This window comes from Dinoponera quadriceps, unplaced genomic scaffold (assembly GCF_001313825.1).
Source record: "Dinoponera quadriceps isolate SergipeBrazil2010 unplaced genomic scaffold, ASM131382v1 scaffold1325, whole genome shotgun sequence".
Lineage (NCBI taxonomy): Eukaryota > Metazoa > Arthropoda > Insecta > Hymenoptera > Formicidae > Dinoponera > Dinoponera quadriceps.
In genome coordinates this window covers 380,190-404,433 of record NW_014555404.1, presented here as the reverse complement: position 1 = coordinate 404,433, position 24,244 = coordinate 380,190, and the positions used below count along the sequence as shown (strand labels likewise).

Below are 24,244 nucleotides of genomic sequence, written 5' to 3'. Positions count from 1 at the left end.
TTTAAGTTATTCAGATAATAGAAAAGTGTTTGGACAACTTTACGAGTGGACTGAATCGATCACAAGTGTCATATTGTGGGTACATCTTTTTATTTGAACGTATAATGCAAGAATTCTTAATGTGATGAATACGCACAACGTATACGAATATAACAAGAAATAATAATGTCGTCAGATGTATGAACTAATTATGTAACTGTAAATTATTATTGGCAACAACATAGTTTTACATACACGTACACACATATTTTATCACATCGGTGGAAAAATTAATACTTATACTACGAAAAAATGAGAGAGATAGATTAAATCTAATTATATGGATTTCCTTCCCTGGTCTTCGTATAATTGAAGGCTATCGCATTACTTACAAATAAACGGTTACACAAATAATCCGTCAAAACAATTGTCAAATAACATGTAAGGGCGATACACTCTTTGTCACTTCATATCGATTAATCTATCTCGAGCTTCTTAAAGCTACCATCCACGCCGAACAAATCGTCCGCCGCTTGGAATTTGCCTACACGCAGAGATTCGTTCACCCGTAAGATCCTTTCGTCCTGTAGAAACCATGGTCGAAATTCCTCCAGTAATTTAATGTTCATGTCAACAAGATCCTTCAAAGGTCCTGCTTTTCCGCCCATTTCGTTCGGCAAAGCCTCGATGGGCAAAAATTCCTCCGCGCTCTTTATATTCGCGTGGAAATGTACCTAAATATAAGAAAATGCAAAAGTTTACTAAGATCTGTTTAAAATAAGTAAATAAAAAGTATATTAACGTGCGAGCAACATGTCGCTGGCTCACAATGTTTAACAAGTTCGCCTTCATAAAAGGTTTAAGCATATTCAGTAATGTTTCCGCCGCAGGTATAGCGTTCAACACGTGGATAACCTTCAATCGAACGGGAGCACCTTCTTCTTGTACGAAGAACAAAATCTTTTTTAGCAGCATCAAATTCATACGGCCAACATGGCCTAAGCTGAAACCCGTCGCGTCAAAGACAATGACCTGCCCGCTGCTGGTGCCCTCCGTTATATTTTGTACTTCGCATGTCATGAATAGATATTTAAGAGTTTCAACGTAGTTATATCGACTCGGATTCGTATCCAGAAGTTTGCCGAAAATCATTATATAATTCTCTTTGGTCCTCTGTTGCAACAGTATGAGTGCTCTGTTAACGGGAGAAATTATTTCGTTGCATTTCGACTGTGATTTTCGATAACGAGCATTTCTCGAGTTATATTTAATAAAATAACTTACACGACGGTGAAAGCCTTACGCAATTCCTTCCATGCGACTGGATCTCTATTGTAGAAAACTTCCGGCATGCGCCACCTTACAGTGAAAAAGTTCTCTATTGTACTTTTGGTTGGCTCTATATGATAGTAGTTGCTATGCAGGAATATAATGAGGTACAATATAGGTATATCCGGCAGATGCGGCTGTTTGTCCATCCAGTCCTTCAACATTTGCAGATCCGACATCTTCAGCTCCGGATTCCGTTTAAATTCTTCTTCCATGCTGACATATCGAATCGGCATTATGTATTCCGTCATTGTTGCAAAATTTAATTTTCTTTTCCTACAATTTCATTTGAAATTGATTTTTGAGCAACAATCATCGATTTAAGGAACAAAACAGAAAACAACACAAATACGAATGAAATGTCATTATTATCAACATGGACGCTCTCTTTATATTTCTGTGAGTCGAAATATCTACCAGCCCATCAACTCCGTTTCGTTGTCCTTTACTGCGTTGGCAACGCTTGTCTAAATTTTTTTGTTGGGAACCACGATTACTTGCGATAATGCAACAACAACAAGTTGATAAGATATAACAAGTGATTATCGAAAGATATAAAATTATGTCTATTGTCTGTACCGTTATCGCGTTATTAATATTTTTCAAAAATTAAGATGGGCTACAAACAAGATAAACACTGATAAGTTTCGTACATACTTGTTTTTATAAAATCCATAAGTCACTGTTACTATACGTTCGTAAAAAATTTTAGTTCTTAAATATTATATAATAATCAATATATAATTTGTAATTGTTATATATATATACACGTTAAATATATATATATATATAAAACTGTTAGTTCCTAGAACTACACGTTCAACGATTTATTTTATCACTATTAGCTGTTCTTCTACAAATGGTTTCGAATAGTACACTTGCTTAATAATTAGTTAGTACAATTTTAAAAAATTGAAGTATTATTCTTGTTTAAAGAGAAAATTAAATAATATATTAATACGTTTTAAATAGTTACTCCCACACGTATGGATTTATTTTGTAACAATTTTAACACATTCAACACAGCACGAAATAATACAACAGTACAATCGTTTAGTTATTGATTTCTAAAGAAGAATATGCGAGCGTTTGAAACGTCGAGCAAGCTCTACTCTGAATACAGCCTAGAAATTGCGCGAGACTTATAATACTTCGAATACGCAATCATCTACGAGTACCTGATTTGAATTTATTGACACATTGCGTGAGTATAATGAATGACGGCAGTAAGAAGTACTTCAATAATTTTTTGTATATTAATTGTTATCTATTTTTTATACTTAGTTTTTCTTTTTTTTTAACATATTTCTTTAATTCTTCCAATACGCTATATTTCTCACGACATTCGATACTTCAAATTGCAAACTACTTTTACAAACAAAATAACATAATTGTGTTTTGTCTAATCTCTCCCCCCTCCCCCCTTCTCGCTCTTTCTCTTCCTCTCGTTTTTCTTCCAATTCCAACCTTTATATATGCTTCTCTTATATATGCAACTTTTATATATGCTTCACTTTATAATATAATATATGCTTTCAATTATATAATATAATTACATAATATAATATATATTTTTAATTCTAACCTTTATATATGACAACATGTTTTGCCTAAACGTTTTCAAGTTTCAATGATCACGTCCTCTATTGTCATTTAGTAGACTTTGAATTGCGACATTCTACAAGTGGCTGCTAAGTGGGCTGCTTACAATAGCATTCGATCAGACATTGTTTAAATTTCTAAAGTCACATTCTACTTTACTTATTTGATACTTTATCTTTTCTAGATAGTTTCTACCATGACTTTATTCCATTGTTAGTCGTGATTCAGAGATTTTCCTTACTTCATTTAGATCCCTTTATATTCATTTATCAAAGTCCTTAGTGTACATTTCGTTTCAATACGATTTGAACATTTTTTTTTCAATCAAGTTTTTAAATGGCATTTAGCTATATAAAGTTGTCAAGTTGTCGTATTAAATTGAGACAGAAACAGCGCGCATCGTGCAAAATCACAGAATAACACGCTTTTTACTCCAGGTGTACGAGTCTAATTTATATTATAAAACAATCGTAGTAATGTGAAATTATGCGTTGCGATAAACACAACTCATCTGTAGGCATTACGTGATCGCAACTTCCAAGTGTATACACCAAAGTTCCAGTGTCGCGTTTTTACAAGTAAAAACAACTGCGATGAAATATTTAAATAAGTCTCATAAACGCGCAACGTACACAAATAACAAGAAATAATAATATTGTCGGAAGTATGAGCTAATTATGTAAATTATAATTAATAACCACATTGTTTTACATACATGCACGCACACATTTTATCATACACGGTAAAATTAATATTTATATAACGAAAAAATGAAAGAGAGAGCGAGGTTAAATCCAATTACACAGCTTTTCTCCTTGGTCTTTGCGTAACTGCGGACTATCGCATTACTTACAAATAATTTGTCATAGAAATAATCTGTTCAAAATATTGTTAAATAACAAGTACGATCCACTCTGTGTCGCTTCATGTCGATTAGTCTAGCTCGAGCTTCTTAAAGCTACCGTCCACGCCGAACAAATCGTCCGCCGCTTTGAATTTGCCGACTCGCAGAGATTCATTCACCTGTGAGATCCTTTCATCCTGTTGAAACCATGGTCGGAATTCCTCCAGTAACTTAATATGATCGTCAACCAGATCCTTTATAGGTCCTGCTTTTCCGCCCATTTCATTCGGCAAAGCCTCGATGGGGAAAAATTCCTCGGCGCTCTTTATATCCGTGTGGAAATGTATCTAAAAATAAGAAAGGGCAAAGGTGTACTCAGATTTGTTCAAAATAAGTAAATAAAAATAAATTAATGCGCGAGTAAAACGTCGTTGACTCACAATGTTTAACAAGTCCGTCTTCACGAGAGGTTTAACCATATTCAGTAATGTTTCCGCAGCAGGTACGGCATTTAACACGTGGATAGCCTTCAATCGAACCGGTGCAGCTTCTTGTATGAAGTACAAAATCTTCTTTAGTAACATCAAATTCATGCGGCCAACATGGCCCAAGCTGAAACCCGTCCCGTCAAAGACAATGATCTGTCCGCTGCTGGTGCCCTCCGTTATATTTTGTACTTCACATGTCATGAATATGTACTTAAGAGCTTCAACGTTGTTATACCGACTCGGATTCGTATCCAGAAATTTGTGGATTGTCACTAAATAACCCTCCTTGGTTCTCTGCTGTAACGGTAGGACTGCTCTGTTAACGGGAGAAATTGTTTCGTTGCATTTTGACTGTGATTTTCGATAACGACCACTTCTCGAATTGAATAATTTAATAAAATAACCTACAGGATGGTAAAGGCTTTACGTAGTTCCTTCCATGCGACTGGATCTCTATTGAAGAAAATTTCCGGCATGCGCGTTCTTATAGTGAAAAAATTCTCTATTGTAGTCTTGGTTGGTTCTATACGATAGTAGTTGCTGTGCAGAAACATAACGAGATAGAATAAAGGTACATTCGGCAGATGCGGCTGTTTGTCCATCCAGTCCTGCAACATTTGCAGATCCGACATCTTCAGCTCCGGATTTCGTTCACGTTCTTCTTCTATACTGACATATCGAATCGGCATTATGTGTTCCGTCATTGTTGCAGAATTTGTTTTCCTACAATTTTATTTGAAATTCACTTCTGAGCAACAGTCACATATGGAGGGACAGAAAAGAGAATGAATCTTTACAAATGAAAAATCATCATTATTAACAAGAACGCTTACCTTGAATCTATATGATTTGAGATAATCGACTTGTACCGTCGTTCTTTACTGTGCGTTGACAACACTTGTCTACTTATCTTTGATGAAAAGCACGATTATTTATAACAGAACGATACAAAAGCAAATTGATAAGATATAATGTGACATCAAAAGATATAGAATTGTCTATCTCTGCCGTTATCATGTCATTAATATATTTCAAAAATTATGATTGGCTATAAACAAGTTAAGCACTGATAATTTTCATATATACTTCGTGCAAAAACACGAAATATCATGTGGATCATGGGTATAGGCTATTTTCCTTCCACCTCATTAAAAATTTGATTACTTCACACTTTGAACATAATATCTGAATTTACCAATATTTTGAATAGAACTGGCTTGCGTATATAATTTATATAAATAATATTCCATTGGCTTTCTGCAAGACCATAAGTATTTTTAAAATTTTGGGACAACACTTTGTGTTAAAAAATAAAATTATTTGTTTGTCGTTTAAGCATTTATTGCTTCGTTATTAATTGTTCCTTCATTGACATCATTAAAACGCTTCTTTACTCCAGATATACGAGATTAATATATGTTACAAACCAACCGTATTAGTAATAGCGTGCGTGAAATTATGCGTTGCGATACCCTTCTGCTGGCACTATGTGATCGTAACTTTCATACGCTAAGGTTCCATTTTGTATTGCTATTTTCTACTGTGCATCAGCAACGCTTATCTATATATATTTTTACCTATATGTTTTTATATCTATATACTTTTGGTGAAATACACGATTAATTGCGATAATGCAACGGTGGCAAGTTGTTAAGTTAGTTGATAAGGTATAACAAGTTTCATTGAAAGATATAGAATATGTCTATCGTTTCTATCATTGTCGCGCTATTAATATTTTTCCAAAATTATGATTAGCTACATATAAGTTAAACATCAATAATTTTCATATATACTTCTACTACTACTACTACTATAACTACGTTCAAAAAATTTTAAGTTCTTAATTTTTACATAATAATCAATATATAATTTTTAATCGTCACACCAGTTATATTAGGTTGAGGAAAAAGAAATCCATTATTTTTACGTGAACTTCAAGACTTTATTTAACATGTTTCGGATTGTCCGATTTGAGTCAAATATGCACCATTTTATTTTATAATTTGTTGCCATTTTAAAGGTAGCTTCATAATGCCTCTCTCATAAAAGTCTTGGTCCCTATTGGCGAGAAACTCTAGTAATCGATTTTCACAATCTTCTCTTGATGCCAATTTCTTATCACTAAGGAAGTTTTGCAATGCAAGAAAAACATGGTAATCGCTTGGTGCCAGACTATATGGTGGATGCATCAAAACTTCCCAACCAAGCTCCCGGAGTTTCTGGTAAGTCACTATAGACATGTGTGGCCTGTCCTGATGGAACACAACACCTCTCCTGTTGGCCAATTCTGGCCGTTTCTGGTCAATCGCTAGCTTCAAACGGTCCAGTTGTTGACAGTAGAGATCCGAATTTAGTGTTTGGCCATATGGAAGCAACTCATAATAAATGATTTCTTTCCAGTCCCACCAAATGCACAGCAGAACCTTCCTGGCCGTTGGTTTGGCCACTGTTTGAGCTGCTTCACCGCGCTTTGACCACGATCGTTTTCGCACAATGTTGTCGACCTATTTCTCATCCCCAGTCACCATCCGTTTAAGAAATGGGTCGATTTCATTTCGTTTGGCCAAGGCTTCGCAGATGGATCCATCATATTTCTTTGTGTTAATTGATGTGGCACCCAAACATCGAGCTTCTTTTTGAATCCAGCTTTGTGCAAATGGTTTAAAACTATTTATGGTCGATCTTTAGCTCCTGGGCGATGCTACGACTGCTAACATGCCGGTCGATTATTTCTGTGATTTTATCGGCATTTTCGACGACGGGCCTATCTGTGCATCTCTAAGATCAAAAATACCTGAACGGAATCGACGAAACCAAAATGGCCGCAACGCAAAACGAAAAGGGGCGCGCAATGAGATAGTCGCGGGAGAACAAAAGTGGCCGCAGCGCGGGACGCAAAAATCGGAACGCTATTTACAGTATGAGCTCGGCTCGCTGGGACGAGGAGCCGGCTCCTTCCCTTCACGCGGGGAAAGATACGAGACGCAAGCCGCACAAAATGTCGCGAGGGCGACGGTCGTGAAAGCGATCGGCGACGAGGAGGCGTCGCGAGGACGACGCGAGGCACAAGGATGTCGCTCGCACTCGCGGACGCTAAGCTATTGCGGAATCGCGAGCGGCGGAACACATACGCGCTGGTTCGTAGTGTCGAAAACGGAACGCACAAGGGTGAACGCACCAGGGACTCACGAGCACGTCCGCTCTGTCCAGAGTCCGAGGAGGTGCGCGCGACGCGCCGGAAAAACCGGGTGGCGCTGCAGCCGGACAGAAGACCGGGCGCGGTTGCAGAACTTGCTTCCTCATACGCGAAGCCGCTCTGGGCGGTGGCGCCGCCGGTGACGGCGGGCGAGGCTCGACTGCCACAATGTTATCATTCTCATCACACGTGAGCCGAGCATGATGCGAGAAACGAGCCGCGATCTCGAAACAATAACACGCGGATTGCGAACTGACAACAAACAAAATAAATATGAAACACGCGTGTCTGATCACGTGTTTGGTTATAAGAACATAATTGTCAATATCAAAAAACATTGCCACATTTGAACATGATCGGAAAGGCTTCGTCCGATCGAAGGTCAATCAATCTATGTTGGTTTCAGAGAGGTTAGACATCTGTCAATAATATTCAGTTTATATCGCTTTGAGTTTCATACAAAACCCCTGTTTTTTACTGTGTTGAATATGTCAAATTTTGTGTTAACTAAGCAGCATTTGCGGGAGGTTTTAGTTTTCTGCTTTAATTGGAAGAAAAGTGCAGCTGAAGCGCATCGAATGCTTGTAGAAGTTTATGGTGACAATGCTCCAACTGATAAATCATGTTGGGAATGACATTTCGAGAATGGTGATTTCAGCGTTGAAGACAAGCCTCGCTCTGGACAGCCAAAAGAATTCGAAAACAAAGAATTGGAGGCATTACTCGATGAAGATCCGCTACAACTTGGCGATTTCATTACGGGCCATCGGTATAGGCTACAATTGATTCGTTTGAGCTGTGCATTATGAGAAAAACGGCCGGAATACGAGCAAAAACATGACAAAGTTATTCTTCTGCATGATAACGCTCGGCCTCATGTCGCAAAAGTTGTAAAAAATTATTTGGAAACGCTCAAGTGGGATATTTTACCACACCCACCGTATTCGCTGGACATTGCTCCTTCTGATTACTGGTTGTTCCGACGGATGCAGCACGATTTGACAGGTCACCGGTTCACTTCTTTCGCACAAAATTGGCTCCTAACTTGGATCGCCCCAAAAGACGAGACATTTTTTCGAGATGGAATTCGAAAATTACCTGAGATGTGGGAAAAATTAATAGCCAGCGATGGACAATACTTTGATTAATCTGTTCATTCATTTTGTTCTGAAATAAATGCATTTTTGACCACAAGAAAACGGACCGAACTAATTTGCACTCCCAATATAAATAATAAAAAAGTAATAATAAAATTACTGAGCAGCAACAGTTACTTATCACTGACCAATTTATCACAGGCAGTAATACTTTTTTGTAAGGGGAGGATAATATTAATGTTCTTGAATGGTCTCCTCAATCCAGGCCTAAATATAGTATATAAATAATCTTATAGAACACTTATGAGATGAATTGGACCATAGAGTGCTGAAATCGAAACGAGAGAACCTTAAAGTGTATAAAGCTGCATTTTTCGAAGAGTGGATTAAAATCGAGCCTGATATTTTAGTAATACCGGTTGATTCCATGCCACAGCGCCTGGAAGCCATAATAAAAGCAAAGGGAGGTCCAACACGCTACTAATTACGTTACAAATAATTTTTAAACATTATTTCATGCTGACTTATTTATGAAAAATGATCAAATAATACATTCCAGTTAAAATAAGTAAAAGTACAATTTTTTTGTTAATGTAAAATGTATTATTTATCTCTATTCTATGTTATGTTTAAAATATATATTACATTATATCATGCATCAGTTAAATTAAATAAATTTTAAATTTTAATAAAATTTTAATAGTAAACATTAATTTTTTATTCTTACTATAGATTAATCGCCCATTTTAAATCTATCATTAAAACCTCTTTTCCTTAAGTTTCATTTTACTATAAAATATTATAAATATTTTTCGTATATTGTTGGCATGTAAAAATAAAATTATATCGACGCAAGAATTAGACATATACGAATGTATCGAGCGTGCCGATCTGTGCGTATATCAATGAACAATTATTCCTTCTTACAAAATTGATAAAATATCACCAGAATTTACGAATAACCCCCATAGTATTGTAGAAAATATACAGCGATTATTTTCCTTTCCACCGAACTTTAAATGATTTATTGTCTTCGATTTCATATGAGATTCCGCGATTGTACATTTAAGAATCTATTGGAGGAAAAATTTATAAAACATTAACTATGACAATAATTTTGAAGATTCATTGATAATGAAAAGGAGAATGCCATTATATTATCTCGTATAATCCATACCAAAGTTGAAAAAAACTTTATCTTTTATCGTCGACAAAAAGTCGCCGCCTCTTTTGCGACATATCACGCATGCTTTCAACGGATTTCTCGAAACACAAAAGTTGGACTGCACGGTCGTAAATATTTCAATAACCAGAACAAGCATGACGTACCACATGGATGTATTAATATCTTGTTGACGTACTCCGCTGGACAAAGAAGCGAGTTAATAAATTATAATCGCGAGAACGCACAAAAAGTGTACTGCTTCTCCTTAAATGATCCATCGCTTTCGATATTTCGTGTTTTCTCCCTTTTGGTGCCGCACATTTTGTAAATAAAAGGTTGCAACCACGCACATGGCAAATTTTTTACGTGGTACGAAACATATTAGAAGCCGCGGGAAACTTCTGTAGCGACAGCTGTAATTTACTGACATCTTTCAGCTCATTGAAGGGTTCGACCACTGAAAAAAGGAATTATGGTTGAGCGAGCACTGTAAGGCCATATTATTGATGACTCTTTAGTCGCAGGATCATTTTCAGCGGGCAGTCAAACATAGCCGCGCAAGGGACAAGACATGGACAACTGTGCCAATGACAGTTTGGTGATGATATGTCTGTAACTTGGACAGTGAATATAAAACAGACGCACTTTAAGTAAATGTAATACATTGAGTAAAGTGCTTTAGGCAGGAGAGATATTTTCTCGCGTAAAATGACGATGTTACAATGATTTCTTCTGTCTGCTCGCAAAGTGAAATGTGAAGTTTGAGTGAAAACCGAATTATAAGGTGTCGACTATTTAACATTTACACATTTTTATCGCATATGCGCTTATATATGTCCACTTCACGTGCGTGTATTTACATTTACGATCCGTGTATGTAATTCACTCGCATCGAGAGAGCAAGAGAAAAGCGATAAAAGTTTTTCTTTATCCTATTTGCACGTAGGCGACTCTCTCAATACCGTTATGCACGGAAAATAGAGAATGCCGGAGCGGGCTGGAGCGAACCGTCTTTCTGTCTGTGTGTATGTATCTTTCAACGGCGCCAGGAATCTCGCTCGTTGCGTGTATTTCTTTCGCGTACATCGTAAATCACACGGCGATCATCACGCGTTATATAGTGGCTACTAGTTATCGTGCAACAGCAAAATCAATTAAGAGACGTGTAGTAACTACGAAAACGCAGGCGAGAGGAGTACGCTGGCATGATTTACAATGTAGAGCGAGATCCGACAATTAATTACGCAATGATCATCTCGCGCCCGCGCGCACGTTCTACGGAGTGCCGTCGACGGTTGCGCCTGTCGAGCAAAAATGGGCGCAGCAGATATATCAGTTGTCTGTAAAAATCAATTAATAATCTTATATTAACTAGAAATAGAGACGCGCGGAGGTAGATGGAAGGGGGAGAAAAATATTTACTCGAGTCTTACACAATATATAATAATCTAATAATAAATTATAAATACGTGTGAATGCATGTTACAACTATAAATACAAAAGATGACGAATGCGGAAATGAGGAAGTTCATCTAACGCGTACGTTTTCGCTCGAAATTACCGTTCTTCTCTTCCGACACCGAGGATTCAAGGGCGATCATCCGACCTGTCGTCGCGGGAGAAGCGAAGAAACAGAAGCCCGGCTCTTTCTTCTACCTTGATTACGCGGGAATGGTCTCGTTACGTCGGTGTGTCGTGATCCACGTGCCGCTACGTGGAAACGCGTGACGATCATCCGCGACAAATACCCGATCTTGTGATCCCGCATTCGCACGGAATCGCATTCGCATGGAATGCAATTCCGAGCGTTGCGATCGCGTCGCAACTTTCGGCGGCCGCACCGCGCAGCGCATCTCATCACCGTGAGATGAGGAGCAGGTGAGAAGTAGCGAGTCCGAGGACGCGCGAGGGGGATCCCGCAAAGCGACTAACGGTACATCACGCTCATCGGAATTCACGGTGCGTTCTATTCTCGACGTATCTACGGGCCGAACGTACGTAAGTCCGTCCCGATGCAGGTTTGTTACGAGGTCCGGTTTCTGTGAAGCGCGCAAGCAGGGCAGTGGCGTATCGCAGGGAAGCCTCGCGTGTAACATAAGCGGGACAGGAAACGCGCGTCTGCCTTTGCCCCCGTCGTCCTGGTGATCTTGACCCTTTCTTTCTCTCTCTCTCTCTCTCTATCTCTCCTTCTCTGGGTTAATAGCAGGCTGAAGCTGAAGTCGTGGCGACGGCGGGGACGACGATGCTGATAATATACGAGACAAACGGAAGATGCTCATCGCCGGTATTGCGAACGTTACTGCCACGGGCAGCGCAAAAGACGCCGTAAAGAAATCTTCTAGACATCTTAATCCTTCAGACACTTTCGGAGCGTCTCTCGGACTCTCGCGTTGTTCACACCACGATTCCCAGATAGAAATTTAAAATAGCCGCTCGAAAGGCTCCATACAATTTGTCTTCATTTCTATCTAAACCTTATATAGAAATAAGTAACGTTCGTTAACAATTTAGAGCCGATTTTGTAAATCTATCCAAGTTCTAACCGGGCCCTATAAGTCACAGGCTTTGTTAAGAGTACCCCACGTCAATGCTTACTCACAGTCTATTCACGAAATTATTAAGGTTTTGTTTTTCCAAAATACATCTAAGTCTAACAAGGGTCGGCCTATTTTGGAGCATGCCTGTCTATTGCAGACTTGAAGCACACTAGAATTAATCTCTATCCAGGATGCTGACGAGGAAGCGTGTCGCGTTCATCCCGCTTCCCGAGTAAAATCTCGTCGCAGCTCCGTTTTTTCGCATACACCCGTTTCTACGGGACACATGACGCGAATTTCGATTCTGTCAATATATATCATGGAACGGCGGGGGAAAAATTTGTCCGACCGCTGTCCGTCGGACGATAGGACGATTTTCAAGTAATTACACCGTAAAGATAAGTTAATGCGACGATCGCTTGTTCGAATAAGTCGCCGGTGATCTGCCGCGTCCGCGATTCTGCAGGATTCCGCGTTTATCTTATTGCAATATGTAATAGCGCGCGCACGCGCATGATATAACTTTATGACAATGATAGCGCTCGAGGGAGCGCTCGTGGACGATCCTGCCGGTGGACACGAAGTTTCACCTGAGGCATTATTGCACCTGCACGAAACCGGCTCGGGGCGAGTCTAGCGAACTCGATCGAATTCCGAGACCGGATTCCGCGATACGGCCGCAATCACTGCCCCGATTTGCTTTTTCATGCCGGCGGAATATGTCCCGCCGGAGCTTTTGGCACGAGAAAGAAAGAGGGCAAGGAGAAGATGCTCGGAGAGAGACGCTCAAGCCGTGTTTGCGCTTTTTCACGTTTACCGGAGCTGCTTAGCAAAATGCAGAAACGGATGCACCGCGGCATTCGAATGTCGCCGGTTTGTTTGCGGAAATGAATCGATAAGTCGTTACAATCGAGGAATTCGGAGCGAGAGCGGGCTAGCTCTGTGGGATTTGTAGAATTCGCTTCGAACGCAAAGTTGTGCGCTTCAAACGGGCCGCAAAGGCAAATTGAGATTCTAGTTATAATCATAAGAAGAAGAAAAAAAATAAAGAATATAGCCCGAAAAGAGTAAATACGGCTCGAGTAGGATAAACAGACAGACTGATTCGACTCTCACTCATCGGGTGTCCCAGTCCGGAAGCACTCAGAGAGTACTCTTCGCGTCGCGTGCACCGATGGTCCCGAGAACACTGGCGTTGGAAATATGACGCTCTCTACCTGGATGGAAGGACGCCCGAGTAAGCACACGGTTTCGCAATGTGAGTCCTTTCGTCCCGTGCGGGGAGAGAACGAAAGACAAGATCCGAGATATCGAGACGCTCCCGTGATCTCGCACGATCCCCGCGCGATCTAGTTAAAAGCTCGGAACGGTCGGCGGGTCGGCGGACGCACTCGCCGAATTTCTCGGCTTGCAGACGCAACCGCTCTCCACCAGCACGTAATCCTGGCCGGTCAAGGTCACTGGACCGAGAGGAATCACCAGAAACAGGTATGGTACGTAGGTCTGCGTGCACTCACCGTGAACTACGTCGCATTCCTTCGATCTGAAAACAACGATCGATGATTCCGCCGGGTTCGTTCACCAGAGCAGAGAGAGAGCTGTTTATAAGCTCGCGTCAACGATTCGCCGGTAACTAAATACGCAAGAAAGAATAGACATAATTTCACGTGAAATACGATATCGCTCGGTCGGAAAATTCGCGAAAAGTTCGCGCGCACGTTCTCCGTGTAAAAATTCTCCTCCGAGTGAAAATCCTGCCTCGAATACATCGCGCGAATCGCGCCAATCTCGTTGTCCGGTAGCTTCACGCGCGACACAAGGCTGCGGGAATTGTCTGGGATTGGATTTCGTTTGAAAAAAGGTCTGAGAAGTAGGCGTATGTCGATCACGAACACACAGTGGTAAACCAGTTCGCCCTACTGCGCCACATTCGAATTAATTCAGCGAGCAGACTCGGCTTCGGGCGAATTTCAATCGGAGTGCGGCCGATATCCCGCTGCTCTTATAAATCACCGGCCGAAATTTCGCGCGATATGTCGTGTCGATAAATACCGACCGCTCGTGAATATCATTTGCATAAATTAACCGTAGAAAACGTGTTGTGCGTCTAACGAGGCGTGTAGAATGGATGCCTCGAAATCGTCGGATATCACGTGGACACGGAGTTAAATTTGGAAACGACTTTTTGCTTCACCGAATTCTCAAACCTACGAAGGCAGATCTTCGCGCTGATAACCGGAAGGTTCGCGTTTTTCAATCCGGCAACCGGACAACGACGGCTTGCTCTTCGGCTAATTTTAGAGCGATTTTGACTCGCGGCGAAATTTCTATCGGTATTCGCGGAGAGAAATTTAAATGAAAAGTTTCACAGAACAAAGGCAAAGTCAGATCGGATCCATCCATTTGGTTCCAGATTCATCCGTGATACTCACTCGCAAACCTCGAAGACCACTTGCTGCAGGAGATCGGGGAACTTCTGAACGATTGTTACCGGTTGCCCGCTGGTGAGACTGATGCCGTACATAGGCGCTGTGGTGTTGTACCTCGTTTTGCAGAGCCGGGCAGGTGAGCCGCAACTTTCTTTCGCGGAAAACCCACGGCCTGAAAACCCAGTGACGATCATCTCCTCCGGACAATTTTCGTCAGAGAGCGCGAAATGCGACGATGACGCATCATTAACAATATGTAATCCCCGGATATGTAATCCCCGTGGGACGCACTGTCGGCCAGCCACTGTATCATACTTATCATAGTTATACTTAGCATAAAACGTTATCGACGAGCAGTGAAACGTTACACATAATACAGAGAGCACGATAGTCCCGTAATAGTACGGGATTCACGTGAGCTCTCCTCTCTCGGAATATCACAAGATTAAAGTCTCGTCGCGGCCTCCTAAGCGTACGATTCATTACCCAGCGCGGTATCCCATTTCTCTCCGCGGGAGCCGAGGAACTCGATCGACTTCAACGGGAATAGCTCACTGGCACCGAGACAACTGCGACAAACAGACGACCCCGCTGCTTCCTCGCACGCCGGGTCGGAATTCGCTCTCGGAATCAACGGCCTTCGTCGGATATCCCGCGACAAGCCACGTACGCTCGAAACGAAACGACGAGTGGGTCGCCGGCGAGTCCCGTTATGAGGCACAACGAGCGATAACTGTATTGGCCGGATAACACGGTGCCTTATTACCGTGCCGCCACGGACCGACCATTATCGGGAGGATCGACCGCCTCGGAAAACTCTCCGGTCGCGCGAATTTCGCAGAAACCCAGTCGCGACCGGTCGGAAACGTAAGCGGGTTTTCGTGTCATAAGGACAGCTGCATAACTCAAGGCTGCAGGGCGAGCAGGCAGCCGCGATCGTAAACGGGTATATACGCCTGCCGGTACTTCGTGCCGGACGACCGGCCGTTCCAATTTTCGTGGGCCTTCTCGGAGCTTCCATCCGCGCGGTCGGGCGCGCCGCGCGAATTTTTTCGAGGCCTTCGCCCGCGTGGGAACAGGGTCGTTTTATGGAAATCACGGATACCGAAATGAGAGAGGGAGCGAGCGAGCGAGCAAACGATCGTACTTGCGATTCGCCTAGCCGGGACGAAACGTCTTCGGATGAACGATCGCGCTTGCAAAATTTTGCGCTCGATCGGTCGCCCGACGGGAACTCGCAGCTCGACGACTTCCGACGTCTTCGGAAGCCGACTTTCTATGTGTGTTAAGTTAAATCAAGAGAAGCGATCGATCTAATCGCCCGACGGTGATTCCGATAGTATACCTGGCTAAACATACAATTAAGATAAACTTCTTCGACAAGGATCGCGGCGGGAAATAAGAGGAAACAAACGCTGCACGCGTAGATATAGAATCGGTTAACGTGAGGTTAACGAGATTGGCAAACAACTTCCAGTTACTTCCATGTATCGTGACTTAATCCCCCATCGCAGCGGCTTTTAATCGAAGAGGAGGACGAGAAGTAATAATAATCCGAGCGCGATTCGAACGAGCGAGCGAGCGACCGGCGGTCCGCGATAAATCGACCCGCGATTAACTCTCTTTTGCGCTTTGCTCCGGCAGCAGGAAGTGCGACGTAAGCTCACCGTTCCGGGAGTTTCCGGCGATAGAGTAGTCTCCATGGGCCGCTTTGTAGTTGTGCAGAAGCGCCTGCCTCGTCAGTTCAGGATCAATCGTCCGTGGCTGATGCGATCGCGCGGTTCGACTACTGCCCGCCCAAAGATTCTTGAAGCTCCTCGATATCGCGGCTCTGCAAGAACGGTACACTTCATCCGTTCTTCTCTCTCTTTCTCTCCTTCTCACTGTCCGGCTGTTAGATCTTTTCCTCTTACGGCCTCACTACGGTCGACCGTTTCAGCGCGCAACCTGACTTTCAAAATAAAGTTCGACGTTCCCGGCAAACGCGCACACTCGGTTCATCCTGGAAACGCTTCCAGCCCGGACGAACAGAGCGGGACGGGAAAACGCGCGAACAAGAAATCTAACTGTACATCCAGGCACCTCGAGTGATAACAGTTCGGTTTTTGCGTGAAGATATCAATAACGATGGCGGATTCACGGTAAGTCGATTTATGTGGCCGCTCAGAATCTCGGCTACTAAAGTTGTTTACATTCCCAACAGACTCCGCAATTATAGGATTATTCGCCGATTATTATTGAGGCAATATTTCATCAAGATTGCAAAAAGTAGTCAGATTGCGAACGAAGATAATCTGTCGGTTAGTATAGATTGTAGGACGGCAAAACTATCCAATAGACCGTTTAACACTTAGGCTACCCAGCTAGTTTCGAGCGTAAAGCCGGAGCTTAAGTCGCAACACTGTGCGTATATAGTCTCTATAGTCAAAATATACGAAACATGCCACATGTCCAATAAAAGGACGATGATATCTACTTTTACCCTCCTACACGTATCCTATATATCTCATATATTATCCAATGTAAGTACTCTTAATATATTGATATAATAACCATACATAATGACCAGCATATATAATGACTATATACAGGGTGTCTGACGCAAGCTGTGCCATTCGTCACATATTTATAGTTTAGGTCAATGTGAAGAAAAAATCCTTTACTATTTTGCAAATAATACATTAATGCAAATAATAACTTTTTTTAATTAACAACTCAAAAATTTGTGCGTTACTTGCAAAATGGTAAAGAAGTTTTTAGTTCAGATTGGCTTAATCTACAAGTATATAACAGTTGTACTTAACAATAAACATCAGTATATTGAACACCCTATATAATAGCCACATAATTTGACTATATATAATAACTGTATATATAATGACTAAATATAATAATCACAATTGTGTATGGATTGCTTTCCAAAGTATCACGGAAAATATATATAATGTTGATTTTATTTTTGACGATAATATATATTGTAAAAATTATATTTATTATTTTCATTCAGTATTTTTATGAATAGTTCATAAAATTATTACTATTTCAGTTGTTAAAACCGTCACCTATCTATGGGTGACAGGACAGTCCTAAAATGTTGTCCAAATGTTAAATATCTTCGCGAACTTGCGTCACTTACGAGGGGTACTGCATGTTATTAGGACCTATGCAATCGTCAGGATCGGTGAGCGCGTCGCCCCAAACGTATTTCAGACCTAGGCCGTTACCCTCGCATTTCTTGGCTCCGTATACTTGCGTGAACGCCGTGACAATGAGTATCAGATCGAGATACCTGGACATCTGAAATCAAAGAGAACGTGATCGCACCGAGACTCGTCATCTGAGACTTTCTCCCGAGATGTAATTTATGCTGACGAACAAACCATATCATTTCTCATTAGCTATCTGGATTATGTCTAAAGTGATAGTTCAGCGTAGATGCTCCGTGCGCTAGATATCACGCGCCGATATCGTGGCATCATTTGCAGCGTGACCGCCAACGTAACGTAACGTAATGTAATGTAACGCCACATTAGATTAAGTGATAGTCGCGAGGAAGTTGCGCTGCCAACGAAATTCCGCCCCGGCGGAGTATTATTTTTCTTGTTAATAAGGACTGATATCTCGGCAATAAACTCGCGCTGCGTCAGCATGCGTAGGCAGGATAAGTACGCGCGAGCGACGGAAGAACGCATGAGTGAGCGGTCTTGGAACTCGAGTTCGCAAGAGGTCAAGAGCAAGAGTAAATGACACACGTACACGTGAGCCCTCTCGTACTTCGCTTCGAAGGAAATTCCACGCGGCCACTTCCTCGATCCGCGAAGTCGCGAGCGTGGTGGTCGTTACTTTTCGAAAATCGCCAATCTAGCCGGAACGGCTGTACGCGTGGAAATATTGGGCAAAAGAATGAGTAGGCAATCTTATAACGATTTATGTAATCGATACGCGAATGCGCAGATGATTCCAGCTCGCCTCCTGATCGCATTTTCTCTCACTTAACGCGCTACATCGTTCGATATCTAATTAATCCTTTTACGGTACGAGCACCGTACCGAGTAGCGACTCGAGCAATTTAATGTAACGGATGATCGTCGGTACGTGGGAAATCACCGGTTCTCGTGAGGTTCTCGCCATCATTTCGCTCTCGGGATCCTCAGTCGAAAGGATTTCCATTTCGCGAGTGAAGTTCACCGTGAAAAAATCGCACGTGACAAGACTCGGGAGGGGAAAAGTTCCTCCTTTTTCGCTTTCGCGGTATCTTCTACGTATGTAGGAGTGCAATCGTGATCGCGGAAATTGTAGCGTGTATAGACGTAAAAAAAGAAAAAGAAAAGGAAGAAAAAGAAGAAGAGAGAGAAAGCGTTACTTATTCCGCGCTCCGGAATAAAATTTCTTTAAGCGCTTAGTAACATAAAGTACGATGTCAATGACATTCTAATCAACTACATGGACCAACTAAGTTTAATAACATACATGTTATTAAACACAGAGAAAGAAAAAATTTAAGATGCCTAAGCGTACTATAGACTATGTCATACCTAGAATTCCATACGAAACATATTATAAATAATCAAAAAGAAGGGAGAAGGAGAGAGAAGAAAAATGTGCGAGCGCGACGGGGCGAAAATGCGGATTAAAAGTAACAAATCGCCTGTATACAATAGGACGCGTGACTTCCTCGAGTTTGGGGTTCCGCAGTTCGGGGTTTGTAGGTTGCTGAGACCACCGCGAAATCCGTTATACGCGCTTATGCGCTCGGTACACTATCCGACAACGAGTGAAAGCGATCCAAAAGAAGCTCGTCGATCGCGCGCGACGTCGCGCGCATTGACGATCGCGATTTTCACGTATACCAGCGCCCGCGTTTACCGCGCGGAATAATAAGCGCGGAATCGCTTTCCAAGCGCAAGTCTGATGCACGAGTCCTCGGTCTGGCGAGGCTCAATTAACCCTGGCACGATTCAGACCGGCGCGCGCCGCATCTCACGGATCCCTCCTCTCCTTCGGCAGAAAAATCATTCGATCATCTCGAGAATTATTTCGACGCTTCCCAAAGCTAGAGATAATTGCGTTGCTCCAGCTGCTACTCGAGAGGACCTCAAGAGAGAGAGAGAGAGAGATATTCTCGCGTTTCAGACGACGACTTTTGACGGATGTTTGACGCACAGGCGCGCATTGAATAATCCGTGCGATCCACGGTCAACGGGCGAGCAAGGAAATCATTAACGGATACCGTCCAAGGTTGGTCAATGGCCGTGACCGCCGAGATTCCGCGCAGCGTACCTGTTACCTCGATGGATCCTTGATCCCGGCATTGTAATCCTCGATCTCTCCCTCTCTCTCTCTCTTTCTCGTCTACCGCGTCCGCGCGTAATCGTTATGATTTATAAATCCTTCCGATTGCTGTCTCCCATTAACAATATCGAGAGAAAATTGGAACGATGATCGACAGACCGTTACGGAAACACGCGCGCGGCTCGGTCACGTCGAAGAGAGAAGTATTTAAGATGTATAGCGCGAAGCCGAAGTCGGGAAGGATGATTGCCGGCGCAGCACCGGCTGCGCGTGGTAGACGTAATAAATTCGCAACGGCCGGAGGTCGATTACTCTCGTTACTCTCGGCCGTCCAAGTTGTCTCGTCTCGTCTCACGACCGTGCGAGCCCGACGATCCCGACGATCACTTTTCGCCGCCTCATCGACATTAGCGTCTCGGCGAAGCGAGCAAACAACCTTCGTCCCGCGCCTGTTTTTTCTCCTTTTTCCTCATGGCATCACAGAAGGAGCGTGTAATTGGCGCTCGATTAACGCGGCGGCGATTAATCGAACTCCCCGGAGAGATTTCTCACAGCGATCGATTTAGATCGAGCGAGCGCTGGGAGAGCAGACACAATCTCGATCGCTTCTTCCGCACCGACACACACGTCCCGCTGTATGTAACGTTACTCCGACGTTGCGACCTTGCGGGTAATTAACAGCGTTCTCACGCCGGCGCGCGCACTCGGATCCGCGATGCGGATCGCCCCGATCGCTTCTTACGGTCTCTGTCCTGGATTTTCGCACGGCGGAGTCGCTACGCGGGAGATGCGGCGCGCATATTTACGATTCGCACCTGGCTCGAATTGGCGATTCGGCCGAGTGATCGCCCGAAGAATCCGCGGCGTTGCCGGGGCCGATGAAGCGCGAAGCGGCGCCGGTGGTCTGAGCCGGCCGCGTAAAAGCAGACGGGGTTGACAAGTCGTCAAAGAGAGAAAGAGATGAAGGCGGCGAACGTCGCGAAATGATCCGAAAGACAGACGATCGTCGAAGAGGAAGAGAAGCGACCGGTGAACGTGGGAATCGTTTGAACTTGGGAGCACGCAATCGAGATCTCCGCTGCTACTGGTTTTGCGCTGCTCGGCGATTTCGGATAGACACGCTTATGCCGGCCAGTGATTTCTCACGTCGTTCTGTAATCTTCTTTCGTAATCTTCTCGATACCTATGTGTGTAAGGATGTTTTGATATTATCGATATAATACTAGTGTCGGTATTTGTCTTTTAATATCGAGTATTTTTGCATCGTTATTTTCTTTCGATATTCGCATCCATATCGGTACACATTGATCTCGATATCTTCTTTTTTATTTCCTACTTAATCGTTCAAGTCAGTCTTCAAGATATCATGTATTTTTACTTTATAAAAATTAGTATAATAATAACACATTCTGTTGCATTAATTTTATTAAGGTTATTTATTGATTGCTGAGGTAGAAAGAAAGCATCCAGACATTTTTACAAATGTACGGAGTCGATTATTTTGCGCGTATACTGTTTTATTTCCACATATACCGCAATAATTTTTGGCAAGCGATCTCACTTTTGGCGTCATCAAAACGAGAACAGTTATAGCGAGGATACGGGAACCTTAATATATTCTTTTTAAACTTTTTAGATTACAAACTGTAGAAAGTCTAGAAAGGCAGAAGTATCTTTATACCATAGTAAGATTATTACGCGTGGACGTATGAAATCCTTTACCCAGACAGCAATGCCCAAATTGGGACAAAATTGGGATAAGATGACTTTAAGACGTTTTAAAGACGTCTATAAGTAAATCCCTATCTACAATAGATGTTTTAATCTTTAAACCTTAAGAAATTGACCAATCACTGTTGAATATGAGAAGAGTAATTGACAATGATTAGTCAATTTCTTAAAGCTTAAGGCATCCATTGTAGAATGCTTATAAAACGTCTTTGAAATGCCTTTAATATGTTTTATGCCCTAATTTTGGATATTGTGCTGTCTGGATATAAAACCTAGATAACACAGTTAGTTTTATATACGTTCTTTGAATACATATATAATACGATTATGAAATATTACATACGTTTAAAGAACATGTATGAAACTAAATATGTGTTACTTGGAAAATGGCTTGCAAGATAAACACTTCGCTGACTTTTATATTTTCTCTAATTTTAAGTTTTGTAAAGTTTCGACAGTACAAGGTTCTCCATTGAGAGGTTTCATTTTAAATTATTAGAAAAACGAAGCTTTTTTTTTTGAGAAAGCGGTGATATTTTTATTCTAATGCAAAGTATAGACTGTACAATTAAGTCCACATCCACATAGTGCAAAAACTAACGTTAACATTGTTGCAATGTTGCAGCACTGTTATGTTAAGTTTCTGTATCATATAAGCAGTGATACTAATATCGGAATAAAAATATCGATACTGATACTATTGGGTTTTCCACTAAGAGGTTTCATTTTAAATTTCATGCCATTTTTAAACCTATTAAAGATAAAACTGTCATTCCTTAACAGCTGACGAGTAAAAAGTATACGGTTAACGAGAATAGAACGATGTATTCTTCAGCAACGTATAGAAATTGTGAAAATTCACTAAAAAAATGGTGAAAATTTCGCGAAGACGGTTCGTAAAGCTCGTACTGCTTTCGATCGTAATGAAGCACCTTCTCGTCTAGCAATTATTAACCTAATCAAGAAATTTGATCGTTTGGGTCAAGTTAGTGATGTAAAGACCCCAATCCGTGCTCGACCAGCCAGATCAACCGGAAACATCGCTGCTGTGGCTGTAAGTGTCGCAGAAAATCCAGGTTTGTCCATTCCGAGACGTTCGCAGCAATTGGGCATATCGTAAACCAGCCTGCACCATATTTTGCGTGATGTTGGGCGATATTTTCATGATGTCACAACATCCCTATGTATATGTGTACGCGCATGCGTACACTATTCGAATTAAAATTACCTTCCTCCGCCTTCCTCTTCGTCGACTTATCCAAGGTATCGTGTAACATATTCTGCAAAATTTGTTCTTTCAGCTATCGCGCTTCAACATTCGACGCGGATGAAAGAGGGACCGAAGAAACGCGACATTTTTGTCCAGCTTTCGCAGGAACGGAAGACTTTGCCGGTCCAGATCCACGCGATGCGTCACCAGCTCTAACGGTAACGCCGGGGCATCCAAAACGCCGCTTCCTCTCTCGCATAAGATTCGAATGTTATCGAGCGTGCGTTTACTCATCCTCGTACTCTCGATAACGGTACACGCGCGTTTCGGTGGTTCATTTCATGAATAAATTTCTGTATAACTGTTGCGGTGACGTGAGATTGAAATTTCTCCTCTCAGTCTAGCGCGGTAGCCGGTATCGCAACGTCGAGTGTACAAATTAAGTCAGCAAATTCTTAATTGTTTAATTCAACTCGCGAAGTCGTGAATTAAAAATCACGACCCACAGTTGCGGGAGATTGATTTTTCCGTCGCGATCGCGCGTCGTACGTAGCGAGGGAAGAACTCCCGACGACGGCGTCGTTTCTTTCGCGGAAAGAGCTTCGGCAAGCGAAATGGAATCGTAATTGCGCGGCCGTATACCGCGAGAAAAGCCCGAAGTCCGCCCCTTCGGGCGGTTTACCTAAATGTTATGCATTCGGACAATAAACGTCCCGAAGTAGCCGAAACCTTTTTGAGTACTCGAACTCGGCTGCGCGGTCGTCCTCTCTCTCTCTCTCTCTCACGTCCCTCCGTCTTTGCCTACCTTTACAAAAACGGGGATCTCAAATTTCTCGACCACGAGGGTTAATCTTGTCACTATATATGCCCGCATTCATGTGACACAGCACGCGCTCGCACAAACGAAAGCACAAGCCGCCGGCAGGTCGTTTTCCTTCGTCACACGAACGAGATCTCATTCGACCGGAATTCGAGATTCCCGCGGGAATCGCTCAACGACGATGTCACGGCTTCAAAAACGCTCGATCCAGTGTCTTACTCACCGTGAGGGACATTTGTTTCAGCGTATTAAGAGTCCTTCCTCGGCCCGCACCGGCGAACTCTACGTTACATTAATCGACCAGGCCCGTCCTCGAGAGACCGGATGATAGAGAAAAAAAAATAGGGATACTAGAAGTAGGGCACACAAGTCTCTGTCTCAAACACCGTTCATGTCACTGCACCGGATGTCGTGGGGTCGAACACCTCCGTCCTCGCAGGTGGATGTCCAGAGGTTGACTGTAGAATCGTAAGTAACCGCTCTCTGTGCTTGGGCAGCGAGCCGGGGCGAAAGAGGGGATCCTCT

General features: G+C 42.5%; 3 protein-coding genes and 1 long non-coding RNA gene across 8 annotated transcripts; 1 reads left to right on the top strand and 3 right to left on the bottom strand.

Moving 5' to 3' along the window:
* Positions 1 to 393: 393 nt before the first annotated feature.
* On the bottom strand, positions 394 to 2,445 carry LOC106744085 (alpha-tocopherol transfer protein-like). Of its 3 annotated transcripts, none has more exons than XM_014618514.1 (4): positions 2,270 to 2,445; positions 1,264 to 1,584; positions 808 to 1,174; positions 394 to 713 (listed from the first exon to the last, which is right to left on the bottom strand). In XM_014618514.1, the coding sequence occupies exons 2-4, from the start codon at positions 1,557 to 1,559 to the stop codon at positions 456 to 458; spliced, it is 921 nt and encodes a 306-aa protein (XP_014474000.1). In that variant the 5' UTR covers positions 1,560 to 1,584; positions 2,270 to 2,445; the 3' UTR covers positions 394 to 455. The 3 variants fall into 3 exon arrangements, with proteins under 3 accessions (XP_014474000.1, XP_014473999.1, XP_014473998.1); XM_014618513.1 differs by lacking the exon at positions 2,270 to 2,445 and adding an exon at positions 1,966 to 2,262; XM_014618512.1 differs by lacking the exon at positions 2,270 to 2,445 and adding an exon at positions 1,726 to 1,958.
* A 1,177-nt stretch (positions 2,446 to 3,622) lies between these two features.
* Positions 3,623 to 5,206, bottom strand: LOC106744049 (alpha-tocopherol transfer protein-like). Its single transcript, XM_014618441.1, has 3 exons — positions 4,651 to 5,206; positions 4,195 to 4,558; positions 3,623 to 4,101 (listed from the first exon to the last, which is right to left on the bottom strand). Exons 1-3 carry the CDS (start codon positions 4,944 to 4,946, stop codon positions 3,844 to 3,846), a joined length of 918 nt encoding a protein of 305 aa, XP_014473927.1. The 5' UTR covers positions 4,947 to 5,206; the 3' UTR covers positions 3,623 to 3,843.
* Positions 5,207 to 9,537: 4,331 nt separating this feature from the next.
* On the bottom strand, positions 9,538 to 24,020 carry LOC106744086. 3 transcript variants are annotated; one of them, XM_014618515.1, is made up of 5 exons: positions 23,943 to 24,020; positions 17,803 to 17,963; positions 16,334 to 16,497; positions 14,670 to 14,838; positions 9,538 to 13,780 (listed from the first exon to the last, which is right to left on the bottom strand). In XM_014618515.1, the coding sequence occupies exons 1-5, from the start codon at positions 23,952 to 23,954 to the stop codon at positions 13,591 to 13,593; spliced, it is 696 nt and encodes a 231-aa protein (XP_014474001.1). In that variant the 5' UTR covers positions 23,955 to 24,020; the 3' UTR covers positions 9,538 to 13,590. The 3 variants fall into 3 exon arrangements, with proteins under 3 accessions (XP_014474001.1, XP_014474002.1, XP_014474003.1); XM_014618516.1 differs by lacking the exon at positions 23,943 to 24,020 and adding an exon at positions 19,947 to 20,971; XM_014618517.1 differs by lacking the exon at positions 23,943 to 24,020 and adding an exon at positions 20,395 to 20,971.
* Positions 22,906 to 24,049, top strand: LOC106744087. Its single transcript, XR_001374421.1, has 2 exons — positions 22,906 to 23,117; positions 23,964 to 24,049. It is a non-coding gene; the product is annotated as an uncharacterized LOC106744087 (long non-coding RNA).
* The last annotated feature ends 195 nt before the right edge of the window (positions 24,050 to 24,244 follow it).

Excerpts from the sequence above, each read along its gene's own strand:
- LOC106744049 (XM_014618441.1), bottom strand. The coding sequence starts at position 4,946 with ATGACGGAACACATAATGCCGATTCGATATGTCAGTATAGAAGAAGAA. Across the intron at positions 4,559-4,650 it reads CGTAAAGCCTTTACCATCCT|AGCAGTCCTACCGTTACAGC; the intron begins GTAGGTTATTTT and ends TCCCGTTAACAG. Across the intron at positions 4,102-4,194 it reads AGACGGACTTGTTAAACATT|ATACATTTCCACACGGATAT; the intron begins GTGAGTCAACGA and ends TCTTATTTTTAG.
- LOC106744086 (XM_014618515.1), bottom strand. Across the intron at positions 16,498-17,802 it reads AATAACATGCAGTACCCCTC|AGCCGCGATATCGAGGAGCT; the intron begins GTAAGTGACGCA and ends CCGTTCTTGCAG. Across the intron at positions 14,839-16,333 it reads CGCCGGAAACTCCCGGAACG|GCCGTGGGTTTTCCGCGAAA; the intron begins GTGAGCTTACGT and ends CTGGGTTTTCAG.
- LOC106744085 (XM_014618512.1), bottom strand. Across the intron at positions 1,175-1,263 it reads CGTAAGGCTTTCACCGTCGT|AGCACTCATACTGTTGCAAC; the intron begins GTAAGTTATTTT and ends TCCCGTTAACAG. Across the intron at positions 714-807 it reads AGGCGAACTTGTTAAACATT|GTACATTTCCACGCGAATAT; the intron begins GTGAGCCAGCGA and ends TCTTATATTTAG.